The following is a 14,923-nucleotide window of genomic DNA, read 5'->3' as shown; positions in this document are numbered from 1 at the left end:
TTCAATGATTGGGTGACTGAATACTTTTGGCAATATAGTGTATTTCTGCCCTAGTCTACTTATGCCAAAGCAGTCCTGCATAGGCAATGCTTGTTGACTATGGCACAACTAACCTGGAAAATGTATAGAACATGATAATTTTTACCAGTCACATCAGCACAAGTATATTATGTGACTGGGAAACCCCTCTTGGACAATTGCCGGGAGTAGTGGAGGCCTTGTCTGTGTTTACACTGATGTCAGCAATTTTATAAGACAGTCCCCAACGCTAGATCACTCCTCCCCCATATCCCTCTGTTTGGATAAGAAAACATGATGGTTAGTAACTTGCTTTGTGGTACCAAGGGAGCAAAAACACACTGTGCTACCAAAAAATCTAAGAACAAGGAACAAGAATCAATGCTGCGAGATGGAATTATTGCATGTGAAAGGATTGGGCACATAATTCTAGGCAAGTATGTAAAGGCAATAATATAAATATAAAATGTTGAACTGTTTGAATGGCTAACTCTACATAAGATGAGAAGAGATCATGGTAAAGTAATGCTTTAGGTTGGCTTCTTAGTCAAACTTTCCGTTCCACCTTAAACGCTAGGGGTAATATTTACCTCATTACAACTCATTACAAAGAAAAACAGGACAGCAGAGATACTTGTGATTGTTCTCAAGCAGCAAATTGGTATGAAATGAATGCTTGTGTTTATATGCTTGTAAAGTCGCGATCCCCTGGACAAAAGAGACGCAGGAGTTTGATGCTTACTCTGGCCAAATGTGACTGCTATACAAAGAAGTATCTGAAGAGTACTTAGATAGCATGATGAGACGAAAAAGTCTTTAGCAAACAGAATAAACTAACAGTTTGTTAATGGAAGAGCTGTATTGCAGATTTGAGGTTTGTATCTTTTAGCTAGATTCCAAAAAGTAGCTTGTTGTTTTAGCCATGAAAAGAGCTGCAGTTCCATGATATCTATATCAAACTGATAACAGCCTTACTGCTAGAAAGTGAAGTCATGTCCATGCTTGGTAATGCTAGCAAACTAAATGAACTCCGCTGGGTGTTGTTGATTTTACAGGCATGCTTTATGTTGAGAGACGGAAATGGGAGGCTGATCCAAAGAATAAAAAACATTGTTTATTTTGTTGTAGTTCCAATTTAACTGTTAAAGTAACCAGATATCTTAAATTTTGACTCTGATATGTAAATGATCTCTGGTCTGATTGGCTCATCTCTTTATAAATAAAATAAGTATACCCCTTTCAAAAAGCAGTCTGGACTGAAATGTATGAAACAAACTGTTCTGAGGGGGGCATCAGAGAAAACAAACTTTAGTCACTTTTTGCAGAGTAATCACAATGAACTGCTAAATTTAATTTACTTATTCAGCTATACAATAGGTCAAACAGCTTTATGATTGACAAATAATTGATCAGAATGTATTTGCTACTTTTAATAATTCAACAACATTATTTTCATCATGCCCTGCGATGGACTGGTGATCTGTCCAGGGTGTATCCTGCCTTCCGCACAATGATTGCTGGGATATGCTCCAGCTCCTACAGCAACCCAGAAGGTTAAAGTGTTAAAAAAGTGTGTGTGTATATGTGAATGCAGGGTTGATATGAACTGAACATGAAAATCATGTGATTTCCAAAGTCTGAAGGCAGTTTCCAGTTTTTGTCACTGACTCCCACTCCTCTGTGAATGTAGCCTCTCACCCTCATATCACTATGTTACATCTTGTTTTGATGGGAACTGGAGCTTTTCAATTTGCTTTTGGTTTTGTCAGTTTTCTGCTTGTTGGTTTATCAATTATTCTGCAAATATTAAATTTAAAGGACACACATCACACACACACACACACACACACACACACACACACACACACACACACACATATATTATTAAAAGGCATCAATTTAACTTTCCATTTAAAAGATGTATTTGAATGAGAGGACTTCAGTTGCAGAGTCATGGCAACATACAGTTGGGCAGCTGGGTTTCAGGGTTTAACTAAAGATGGATCTGAGAATCAAACTAGTGAAATGTGTTGATGGTATTTAAAAATAAGTGCAATCATTCATTTATTGTGTTGACACATTACTAATTCACATTAACTGTGATGTAAATATGTGGATGAATTCAAACCATTAATGTAAATGTGTGAATGAATTCAAAATAAGTTGTTTTTGGAGCTTGGTTTTCTAGGAACTATATGGGCTGGGAAGTCAAATGTCTTTTCCAAACTTTAACAATGTTTAAATATTATAAAATTATTTTTATTTGAAAAATAATTGATATTGGCCCTTTAAGTCTTTCCCTATGCTACACCCTAAACAGAAGTGCAGTGTATTTCATTTAAATTGTATTTTCATTTTTGTATTTTCATTCACAGTCATTTACCAAGAAATCATAGGTCATAATTAGTGATACCAACCATATGTTATGTCCTGTTGAAAGCATCCTGATTATTCTTACATAAAAACAGACAGGGAGATGACAGGAAGTAGGCTATAGAAAATTCCCACCTAGTGGATGAGCACATGTGGTTCCTGCTTTGATAGCTACCAGAGCAAAGGGCTACAGCTGTACAGCGATCACAGCGCCTTTGCTATGAATAATTCTCTTTCATGTGCACTGTGTCTCTCCACATCCATTTGCTCTATCTCCCCATATTGGGTGATCTAGATTGTTGCTCCGCTTTCCAACCATCATTTTTTATCTTTCTCGCTCTCTTTGTCAGCCTGTTCCTAAATCAGCAGTGTCAGGTTCTTGGATTAGGAGTTCAGGACGTGATTATAATTACATATTACATAAAAGCCTCAGTGCAGCCCCTGACATGTTTCTAATTGTTCCTGGCCATTATATGTAAGGTGCACCCACTGCTGACCCAGACATTCAATCTCACGTGCAGCTCATATAATCTCCATAAAAAAGTACTGACAATAGAATGGGGTGTTCGGGAGAAGCTGCATATGAGCCTAAATCACCAAGGCCAATACCAGTTGCTGGCTAGGACCACAGTATTCAGCTATGGAGCAGGGAAACTGATGGCACTCCATCCAATACCTTTGGGATAAGTTGGACGGCATGTAAAGCTGTTTATTTGAGCAATGCTTATTTGTTAAAAAAACACAAACATTAAATAACAATCAAATAAACAAAACATGATTTGATTTGTGTCAGTGTGTTAGTTTAACAATGTCTAAACTGCAGTGTGCTTTTATAATAAACATTCCCTTATTAAGGATCTATGAATGGTTGTTTTATGAAAAGTCACAATTAGTTTATATATGGTTATAAATTGGGTCATAAACACCTTGAACTCATTAATAATTATAAAACATACATAAAAAGGGCAACAGTGTCTTATTGTATCTGATAAAAATGAATATCTGATGATGATGATGATGATGATGATGATACATTTAATGCTGAATGATAGAGAACAAAAAGCAAAACAAGCAGCCAAGCAGATAAGATCTGAGGTTTAACAAATTAATGTATGTTTATGTGGCAAGCAATATGTCACTGCTAATGTTTGTATTTATGTACTATAACTGCTTATTATATGAAAGTGGATATGGCCTAATATACACACATATGTATATATACACACACATATATTTTATATATATATATATATATATATATATATATATATATATATATATATATATATATAATGTATTTATTTATTTATCTATTTGTTTATTTATTTTTTATATACATTCACTTGCCACCTTATGAGTTCATATGAGTCATGATTACATGACATAATTGCTGCACATTTGTCAGCTGCACATTCATGATGTGAATCTCCTGCTCCCCAAGGTGCTGTACCAGATTCAGATCTAATGACTGGGGAGGCATTGATGTACACTGAACTCATTGTCATGTTCATGGAACCACTTTGAGATGACTTGTGCTTATGCTCTGCGACAGGCCTCATTAACATGCTGGAAGTAGCCATTAGAAATGGGCTGTCCAATCTTATCCGCAAGGTTTTCATTCCAGCACACCCAACATGATCACTTGTTTAAAGGCTTGAGACCAAGTGTTTTAATGAGTAGAATCATGTGTTCTCCTGTTTGTTTGGAATGGAATCCTGCAGCCACACCAGCACTGTGCAAATTAGACTGAACACCCCTGCATTAAAAATGGCTATATGACCATAAAGAAATAGCTATTGTTAGCAACAGTACTCAGATATGCTATGTCATTCACACAATGCTTAGTTGGTACTGGGGGTCCAACGTGCATATAAATCATTCCCCACATCACTACAATGGGTCTATGGATTTATGCTGATTACACTAAATTTAAACCCTAACGTCTGCATGCTGCAACAGACATCGAGATTCATCAGACCAGGTGACATCTTCAACTGTCTAGTTTTGGTGAATCTGTGCCCACTGTAGACTCAGATTCCGGCCTGTCAGGAGTTGACCCCGACATGGTCTTCTGCTGTTGTAGCCCATCCACCTCGTGGTTTGATGTGTTGTGCATAATCCCAGATGATCAGCAGTTTCTGAAATATTTAAACCACCCTATCTGGCACCAACAACTACGCCATGGTCAGAGTCATTATGATGATGTTTGCCCCCCATTCTGATGTATATATATATATATATATATATACATATACATTACATAAAGCTATTGACTCATGGTTGCATAATATTTGCTACATGGCAAAGTAGGTTCAAACTAGGTATTCCTAATAAAGTGGCCGTTGAACATTCATTATACCGTGTATGAGTAGAATCTTTAAACCAAGCCACTGAAATGACTTCGGATATTCCAGACAAAGTTAAACAATACTCAAGATTAAAAGCAATGAGCCGTGGAGGTTGTGTTTACAGGCCACACACACACACACACACACACACACACACACACACAACCAGATAAGCTTTTCTCACTTTAAAGCTGACAGAGCAAAGTGAAATTTGGCTGTGTTATTTACTGCTAATGGGAAGTCCTCCTCTAGCTTCACTAACCTATCAAGGTCAGTTGGTAGGGCTCCAGCACTTTCTTATTAAATATCAAATATATATATATATATATATATATATATATATATATATGATTCCCAAACAAAGGCATTAGCTCTGGCTCATCTCATCTTCAGATTTACAGCCCACATTCCAAAATGATCGGAGCAAACAAGGTCCCTCTGAGATACTCTAGATGTCTTCAATATTAAAGTGTGTGGTAAAATGAAAAAGGACCTAATTAGTGCTCGAGTCTTTAGCTGTACTTACTGTCAATATTATATCTCATTTTAAGTAGTGCCAAAAATCAGACAACCTAAGTGTGGTATCAACATTTATTTTATTCACAAGCAATTTTCCCTTTCCTTTTAGTCCATTTTTCAACATAGTATTTTTTCTGCTTACATATTCTTTCATTTTCTCTTAAGAATGCATATATCCAATACCTTTATGCTGAAACAAGAAGCATAGAGAAAATTGTCCACTACAGAATATACAAAACTTTTTTTCTGAAATACTGCTACTCACAAACTTTACTCAGTAGTGTTATTTTACTAAAAGTGCACACCATCTATTCAAGAAAAGACATACAGACATACAACTAAACATACTCCTTATTTTACAGTGACAGTTTTACATAGTGAGGCATTTCACTCACATTCCACAAGGCAAACATATTGAAAGGCACAGGACTCACAGAATGGCAATAATCTCTGGAAAAACTTCAAATGAGTTTGCATGTAAGTTACATCCCATTTCAAGTTTACTAAACTTTACAAAGCGAATTCATGGGAGAAAAATCTGTAACTGTTGGATAGCAGTCTGAGCAAATAATCTGGACTTCAACTGGGCCAATGTCATGGCAACAGCTGTCTGCTGCAGTATTTGAAAGGTTGACTGTACTGCAACAGCACTGCTCTGAGTTTTGTATGAATGTTGAGGTTTGTAGAAGCCTTTAAAAATGCAACATTGGTTCTTAGTGGTCAAAGAATAGATTTGGATTATTTGGTAGTATTTTGAATCAATAAAGTGATTTAAATCATCATGGACATCTGGAATCTACAGGGAAAACATTTTTTTTGTAATATCCAGTCTGAGTCTTGAGAAAACTCTAAAAGTCCATGCAAATGACCTCTTCATCATCCATTCCCAAACAACTTTACAGTTTTTTTGAAATACAAACAAAACTGACCTCTGCTGAAGTTTCCACAGCTCATAGAACCTCAATCAATTTCAGATTTAAAAGTTAATGCATTATAACTGAATACTGTGTCTTTTTCACACAAAACAATTGAGCATGAAATAGTTTTAATCTAGTAGCTTGACAGCATTCTGGCTATAAACTATATGTAAGTTTCAGTTACCTGTATTTCTAACCTGCACAGAAATAGACATATAGAACATACAGAAATGCATCACTATCCATGCCTCAACAAAATAGTCCTAAGCAAGTTTGCTTATATGCAATAAAAGCATTCTGTCCTTCCTAATCACATAAGATGGAACAGAATTGTTTGATGGAAGAAACAGCATAAGTGCTGGAGAATAATGTGTTGTTAGTAGGTTGAGAATTTTCTAAAGTGTCTAATTAAACTACTATTTTTGCTTTCTAAATGTGATGTGCCCTGCAGAACACTATGGAAGGTCAATTTGTATCTTTCTGCAAAAAGGCAAATTCAGAAAACTGAACAAAACATGAGTTTTGGGAAAAACATTAGAATATTTCTTTAAACAGACTCCCACTCTGCATTGTGGTAGATCACTTAGGGTAGAGCTGTATACTAAATCCATCACAGGTTGGTTATCCTAAGCAAAGAGATTTTGTTTTAGCTTTTATTGATTTGACTGCCATTCATAATAAAAACCATCATTGTAATAACTGCCACTGATCCACTGCTAATTTGAAAAGTATTACCAACTGTGAAAGCCACTGTTGCATTTTTATGACATGGTGAACATGGTGTGTTTGTGAGGGGTTCTCACCAGTAAACTCAGATCTCTCCCGTGATGAGAGAGAATAGTAAATCAGATATTGGCATCGTTTGTGTTTTGTAGGATATACACAGCATTCATTTCTATGACATTAAAACAGTGACTGTAGCCTAGATTACAGCTTAAAAAGCGAAAAATGTCCAAAGGTAAGTGGTTTTGATAACAGTGCTTTGTAAGACCATCCACTGTAGAAGAACTGCAATTCTGCAACTATGAGCTTGACAAAAAATTGACAAACCTTTGCAGATGCACACAGACACATGCATGCACTCTACAGGTGTTTTTTTTTCTTCTTTTTTTTTTTCTTGGCACACTACCGTATCACAAAATGGGCAGTTATTTTATTTCTGAAATGAAAATATCTTCTAGCAATCTGCCTTTGGTTACAGATAATATCTGAACCTTTATATTCTTGATTAATATTTGAAGAGTTTTGTTCCAAAATGCACTATAGACCACCTTCAAGAACATTCTTTTTTCAGCCTTTTCATTATTTACAGTGTTTGCAGTGGGCTTCACACATACAGAAAATCTCAATGCTATATTATGATTAATACAACCTTTATTAGTGAAAAAAGTGTGTTTTCCATTATTTCCATTGTTTTTACTCTTTTTGAAAACTTGTTATATGCAGAATTTGTTACAAATATATACAGCATTTTGGGATGAAACTCTTCATTTATTATTTGATAAATATTTTTCTTGATTACATATATTATTATTAGTATTTAGTCAATAGGTTGGCTGGTGAAAGTGTTCGAAAGAGTCTGAAAGAGGCTGCAAGCTCTGTTCTATAACACAGTGCTCCTCTACTCTCATAAAAACTGCCAATTCAGATTGTTCCAGGCCAAGGTCAAAACATTGGCAAGGCTAGATTTGTAACATTGGAATTAAAGTTCTGCTAAAACTAAACTGTGCCAAATTCTACTATCATGATATTCAAATAATAACAGTCTTTCTGTTCCTTCTTTGACATAACAACATAATATTTACATTTATGAGAATGCATACGGTCATTTTTTTCTCCCTCTGCTCTACATAAGTAACATTTACAAGTGTACAAAAAACATGCAGTTGCATGACTCCCCTTTTCTTGGGTTACATTACAGATAAGCGTACATTTACTTCCATTTAGCCAAATATAAAAAATTAAAAACCAACAAAGAATCTATAAAACATTAAACATATTTTAAAACAAAACACTAATTCAATCTAAAAGGGACACTCATATCTGAAAGTGGTGTAAGCCATGTGTGAACAGGACAAAGACTTCAATGCCAGTTCATGGAAAGTCCCTACTGCTTAAATATATTGATATTTATAAAGGCTTACTTTCAAATGACTTTTATAGCTTCTCTTGCCCAGGCTATAAACAATCATCTCTAGTGGTCATCTAAACAGAAGCAGCATATTCAAACTTGTTAAAGGTGAGCTCTATAAAAGCTTTATAGAGCTGTTATAACAATGTCATAAAGAAATCATCATTATTCTCACCACTGTTCAAGTATGTAATCTCTTCACAACACATCGGCAACAAATCCTACAGACAATGTGACAAAAGGTGCGTGTTAAATTAGAGACAACACCAGGAACAAGGATATAAAACATATGTACATATGTTAGCATAACTATAGTTAAAACGTGAAGGTTAGAGGCTAACTCAGAGCGGCGTGTCAAACACCTTCTCTGAAGAGGCCTCCTCCAGGTCCTCCTCTGATTGGGCTGATCTGTGGTTCAGCTTCTCTGCGGCCAAGCTATTTATGCAGCTCTGTTCACACTCATTGCTCGGCTTGCCCTTAGCGGTTTCCTGTACAAACTCCTGGATCTCCACTGGGAGCCGTCGGAACTTGTCCTGATATTCCTGGTCCAGCTCGCTTTGCAGCTGCAGAAACAACCAGAACAAAATTTAACTTTATAGTTAGCTATCAGCAACTCTTTGGCTCCCAGCATAGGCTGTCATGACGCATAAGAGGTTATACATATGCGTTTAACTCAGCCCTCTCCACAGTGTTAACCACAGCATAAAGGAAACAGTTTCAGGCTGATAAATAGTGTCTTACAGCGGTGTCTGGGTGATTCAGTAGTTCAGGGTTAAGCCACCAGAGAGGAGCCTGAGCTCTGAGCACCAGCATAGATGTGCTAAAAGACTGAGAGGGCAATAGAAATCAATTTCCAGAGAAATGATAGTTGTCTCAATTCATCTCTGCCGCCTCTCTCGGCTCTCCTAATTCAGCGCTGTTGAATGTTTTTCTCCCAGGCATAGACTCCCCCAATGATTAAAGATGATGGAATTGTATTCATTCTGACCCAATAATTGCTTTAATGCTTATTTGACTAGTTAACTACCCTGCTCAGTCTTCTGGGAGCATTGTAATTAAAGAAAAGCACCACAGACGAATTGTGTCAGAGGCAACCGTTGAGAAACACACTCGCTGTTCGTTTCTGCCCAAGCTTTTCAAGATGTCTCAGATCTTCATCAGCTAGTTTGTTTCAGGTCATATTCAAAGCACAGTGGCTTTGCTTAAGTCTTTAAATCTTTTTTAACCTGATAAGCCCTAGGGTTCCTGTTCTTTTAGTGATCAGAACGTACTATTCAGAAAAGTTTGATAACCACTATGTAGCTAGGAGTGGTTAGGAATGTATGCATGTTAACGCATTTAGAGGGAACTGGTATATAAGGTTTGTTTATTTTATGTTTGCTAATAACATCTTTAGAGGGCAGATGTGGTTGGTATAGTGTATAGGGTAACACTATTGCCCCCCTCATTATAGACTGGTGGGCAAAACTCCTAACATTACATTCGTCTATCACCATAAAAGTGATCAAATCAGAACAATTGTAAATGTAGTTGTAAATGTGCTTGTTAATTACACCATTAGAGGGCAGCGGTAAGTGATGTTTGTCTATTTGATGTTTGTTCATCTTCTTCTCTGCAGGCCCTCTAGATTCCATTGTATCAGCCAAACGGAAATTGACTGGAACATTTTTAATCAATATAGTTAAATAATTTTTTTTCACCATTACTCAGTTATCAGATTAACTAAGACACTGTTGGCTCTCTGTATGTCACTGTGTTGAACTGTTAGTGAGCAATGAGGGGTGAAAGGAGAGAGGAAGAACCCCCTGCTATAAAATGATACTTCTAATGCAGCTTTCCTCATATCAAAAAATTACACACAAGTTTAAACACAATAAATAAAAAGACCAAAATCCAGCTCCCTTCTGGATTTGTAAATCACACACACATTTCCATCAAAGTTCCATGATATATATTCCATATACAAATGTTACCAAATGATAAAAATGCTTAGTTAAAAAACTCTCAAAAAGGGCCCTCAAAAAGAAGCATCCATTTAATTTTATGTCTACTTTTAATAACGGCCTTAGAGGGAAGCAATGCATAATGTTTGTTTCCATGATGCTTGTTAATAACAACTGTAGAAGGTAGCAGTGAGTAAAGTTTATTTATTTGATATTTGTTAATAACACCTTTAGAGGGCAGCAGTGAGTAATATATGTTTTCAGCGATGTTAGTTAATTACACCTTTAGAGGGCAGCGGTGAGTAATGTTTGTTTATTTGAGCACAGGTTGTTTCTGTTGTCAGTTGGAAGCTGTGAAGCAAGATAGCCAGGAATTTGTTCATTTGAGCCTTGTATTTTTAATTGTTGCAAATAAAAAAAAGAGAGACAATTAAATTATTAATCACAATTATTTAGATGAAAGATTAGTAGTTATGGGAGTGAGAAATTGAAGGCTTAGTGTTTAAGACCACACACTACAGGCTGAAATGACAGGTTTGGTCCCGCCAATCATTCTTAGATCAGTTCTGGATGAACTGCATCTAAAACAAGTCTTCTCTAAAATGGTAATCATAAAAATGGCAAAAAAATATGTTTATATATTTACATTTTCTGAATTCAGCCACTCACATATTTTCCAAAAGTTAGCAGTTTTGGCTAAGGGTATATGCCCACAAGTGTGATCAAATCATATCATATTAAAAGATAAAATCTTAGTTTTCCTTAACCTTCCATGAAAATATAATGTGACTTTTAACCACCTCTAAAAGGTTCTGATTTTGGATGCTAACAAGGCTAAGCAGATAAATAATATGAACTAGGGAAGCACTTATATAGACATTTTGAGCGTGTACACAGTGGCCACAAAAGTACCTTGACACTTAAGTCATTTAACCATGGGTAACCTAAGTTTAAGTTCAACAAAATGTATCAACAAAATGATTTTTGTTTCTAAAACTTTTGGTTGGCTTTTTGTGTGAAGAAAGCCTGGAGAAAAACTTGAATCAGACAGCAGAAAACTGTAAAAAATGTGTGGGGCTGTTTTTCTTACAATTGTGTCAGTGAGCTTGTGTTCACTGATGGGATCATAAAGTCAGATGTTCACAAAGGCTTTGTGGATGCAAACCTTCAGACACCTGCACAGAAATGTCTTAAATGATAACCTGAAACACACAAGCCACATTCTGCAGTGTAAAAAAAATGAGAGGTCAGCTCAACTCAAAATTATAGAGTAACTCATTACATGGCTTTTCTTGAGTTGGCTTAAATTGAGGACACAACTCAAATTTCTTAGTTGAGTCAAAAGTTCTCTTAATGCTTTTAGTACTGCATCTCAGTTATGTAAATAAAACTAACTTGTTTTTTTATACTCAATTTCCTCACCAGCCAAGACTCTATCAATCACACCATCCTGTGTGACATCCTGTGGCTATGGCATCGCTGGGGCTCAAATTCACAACCTCCTGATGGGTAGACGGCTCAGTCCACTGCACCACATGAAGCAACTCAGATTTTGTGTCTATAAATGTTTAATATACTGGAAAAAATATTCGTTGTTTTGACTTTGAATCATCGCATCATCTCATGTGGTGCAGCTGTGTAAAAATTCATCCCAACATCAGGAGGTTGTGAGTTTGAATCCCAGCAATACCACAGCAGTCCATTATGTGGAAACCCAAGAGGAGAATATGCCAGATGGGACTGTGTGATAGAAGAAGCGCCAGCTAATGGGGAAACTGAGTAAAAAACATTCAGTTTAGTTAATCTAACTGAGATGCAGATCTAGAAACAGTAGATTGGAGAATGTTTGACTCAACTAAGACCTTTGACTTGTGTGAACTCTGGGGTCCTCAAGTTGACTCAACTCAAGAACAGCCATGTAATCAGTTACTAAGTCATTTTAAGTTGAACTAACCTCTCATTTTTTACAGTGTAAAGGTCTTGGAATGGCCTGTTCAAAAGACATTTTGTCCCCTTAGGCATTTTTAAATATTTTACAAATGCAAAAATACTGTTTGGAGCCATTGTATCTGTTAATATCTGTTATTGCTGATGTAAACACAAACATTTGAAAAATGTAGAAACTGCGACTGTACATAAGTGTATAAGGTTAAAAATGCATTGAAAGGAATACAAGGCAGATTTTTTGCATAATAGCCCAGCATCACTTTAAACTGATGTTGCATAGTATAATAAATGCTTCATCAATTATGAGTTTACATTACTGGCCAAAACTAAGTATCGACCCACTTTTGAAAAAATAAAACTGCTGATAGCAATATAATTCCATCACGCAGCCCTGATATTAACTGATGAAATCTTGTTTCATCTTCCCCTTCTAACACCCCCACTAATCAAACACTAATACCCCTGAGGTAGCTCAGAGACCCTCCCAGTCAGCATGGTTGACTCTGTAATATCACATGCATTATAATTTGACTTTAAGGGGTTAAAGTAAAACTTGCCTGCACCAACTACAACACTACACTGCAAGGCCTCCATAGAGGTTCCACAGGCTATGTGGTAGAGGTTCAAAGCTGTGTGTGGTCTCTCCTGCCCACAGGTGCCTCTATCACAGAGGTCACCTTGCAGCAATTCATATTTTCACGCAGCTGACAGTGACACGGTGCAGCCAGATGGCTAAAGACGTGGCCGTCCAGCACAAAGCACGACCTACTTAGGGGAAGGACATCTGCTGTCCCCCTGCCGGCCTGGGCACAAAGGCCATCAGATTAAAAATGCCATCTTGTCTCGAATACCCACTCCTCAGCACGTGAGTGTGTGTGAGGTGTGTGTGAACGGTGGGTGAAGCAGCCCGAAGCAACTGTTCGCCGGAACGCCCAACTGCGTTTGACGGTAAGCCGTGCCACCCGCAGGCCTCGCTGTCTACAGCAGGGAGTGTGTGTGTGTGTGTGTGTATGCCACCTCTTTATCACTCGGGGGGCTGGTGTGACAGCAGAGGTAATTAAAAGTCGAGGGGAAGGCGAAGGCTGCGTGGTTCGTGTGGGTGAGAGCAGGTTATGTTCTGTGTTCGAAATGTAGCCATGGCTAGCACCTTGTCTCTCTCCATCACTCCCTCTCGGGCCCTTGTCACTCTCTCTTTCTAACACATTCAGCTCTTTAACTCCCTTTGAGCTTTTGCCAACCTTTTACATTCAAATAACATTTCACAGTTTACAAGGTTTCTTCTATTCACTGTAGTTTTAAAAAGGTCTACATTCCACATTTTACAGAATATATTAATATTGTATATTAATTTTGTCTAATTTTTTTCACTTTTTTAGCATTTGTGTGGTTTTATGTTCCAAATAACTTGGCATTACAATAGTAAAAAAACAAATGCAAAACAGACAAAAACAAAAATGAGTTTTCTGATTAACAGTAAATCACAGTAAAAAAAGCTACTTTATACAGTCACCTGGACCACAGCATTACTGTGATGAAGCTGTATTCTGCTATACACATAGAGTAAAAAGCTGTAATTAAAATAGATTTAATGGATCTCCTGTATTTTTACATACCAACTATAAAAGTAATGCAAATAGGTAAAAGTAGGTATCATTAGCATCAATATATATATTCACCATGTTTTGCACTGTATGTGCCCAGAATACACCTTTTTAACTTGCTGTTGCTGTCATATCCCTTTTATGCAAGGTCAACTGCACAGTTATTTTCTGTGTTAAGACATCTTGCTCTCACGATAAAAAAAACTGTAAAAAACCTGGCAATAATTTACTGAGAATAAAAAGTTGACAGAGCCAAATGTTTGATTCAGCCAGATGGAGAAATGCACTTATAACCATGATTTTGTTTATTTTAAAAAACTGCCTCAAATCATTCAAAGGCCAAGGGAAAGCTTATTGCTACTGTGGGTTAAATTGACAGATGAGCTAATAGTGTCTGTTCAAAGGATGACAACAGGGAGGGGGTAACACTGGGAACAGAGAAATATCCATCCATCCATCCATCCATCCATCCATCCATCCATCCATCCATCCATCCATCCATCCATCCATTCATCCATCCTCAACCGCTTATCCGGGCCCGGGTCGTGGGGGCAGCAGCCTAAGCAAAAAGGCCCAGGCCTCCCTCTCTGCCCCCACCTCCTCCAGCTCTTCTGGAGGGATACTGTGGTGTTCCCAAGACAGTCGAGAGATATAATCCCTCCAACATGTCCTGGGTTTTTCCCGGGGTCTCCTCCCCGTCGGACATGTCTGGAACACCTCCCTAGGGAGGTGTCCAGAGGCCATCCTTGCCAGATGCCCAAACCACCTCAACTGGCTTCTCTCAATGTGGAGGAGCAGTGGCTCTACTCCGAGCCTCTCCCGAATCGCCAATCTTCTCACCCTATCTCTAAGGGAGAGTCCGGCGACCCTGCAGAGAAAGCCAATTTCGGCCGCTTGTATCCGTGATCTCGTTCTTTTGGTCACTACCCAAAGCTCGTGACCATAGGTGAGAGTTGGAACGTAGATTGACTGGTAAATTGACAGCTTCGCCTTCTGGCTCAGCTCTCTCCTCACCATGATGGTCCCGGTATAGGGTCTGCATTACTGCAGACGCAGCACCAATCCGCCTGTCAACCTCTCGCTCCATCCTTCCTTCACTCCTGAACAACATCCCAAGATATTTAAA

At 37.5% G+C, this 14,923-nt stretch overlaps 1 protein-coding gene across 3 annotated transcripts in view; it reads right to left on the bottom strand.

Moving 5' to 3' along the window:
- Positions 1–5,411: 5,411 nt before the first annotated feature.
- LOC108411811 (1-phosphatidylinositol 4,5-bisphosphate phosphodiesterase beta-1) overlaps positions 5,412–14,923 on the bottom strand; it is a 150,958-nt gene continuing 141,446 nt past the window's right edge. The window contains exons 33-34 of one of the 3 annotated variants that reach the window (XM_017683563.2): positions 8,669–8,869; positions 5,412–8,527 (exon numbers count right to left, since the gene is read on the bottom strand). In XM_017683563.2, the coding sequence (XP_017539052.1) occupies positions 8,444–8,527; positions 8,669–8,869 (285 nt within the window). In that variant the 3' untranslated portion in view covers positions 5,412–8,443. Of the gene's footprint in view, positions 8,528–8,642; positions 8,870–14,923 lie in introns of those variants that run through there. The other 2 variants (XR_005130197.1, XM_017683573.2) reach the window with 2 other exon arrangements.

The sequence above is a fragment of the Pygocentrus nattereri genome, chromosome 4 (genome assembly GCF_015220715.1).
Source record: "Pygocentrus nattereri isolate fPygNat1 chromosome 4, fPygNat1.pri, whole genome shotgun sequence".
NCBI lineage: Eukaryota > Metazoa > Chordata > Actinopteri > Characiformes > Serrasalmidae > Pygocentrus > Pygocentrus nattereri.
The sequence above is the reverse complement of the archived record's forward strand: the minus strand, read 5'-3'. Positions and strand labels throughout refer to the sequence as shown.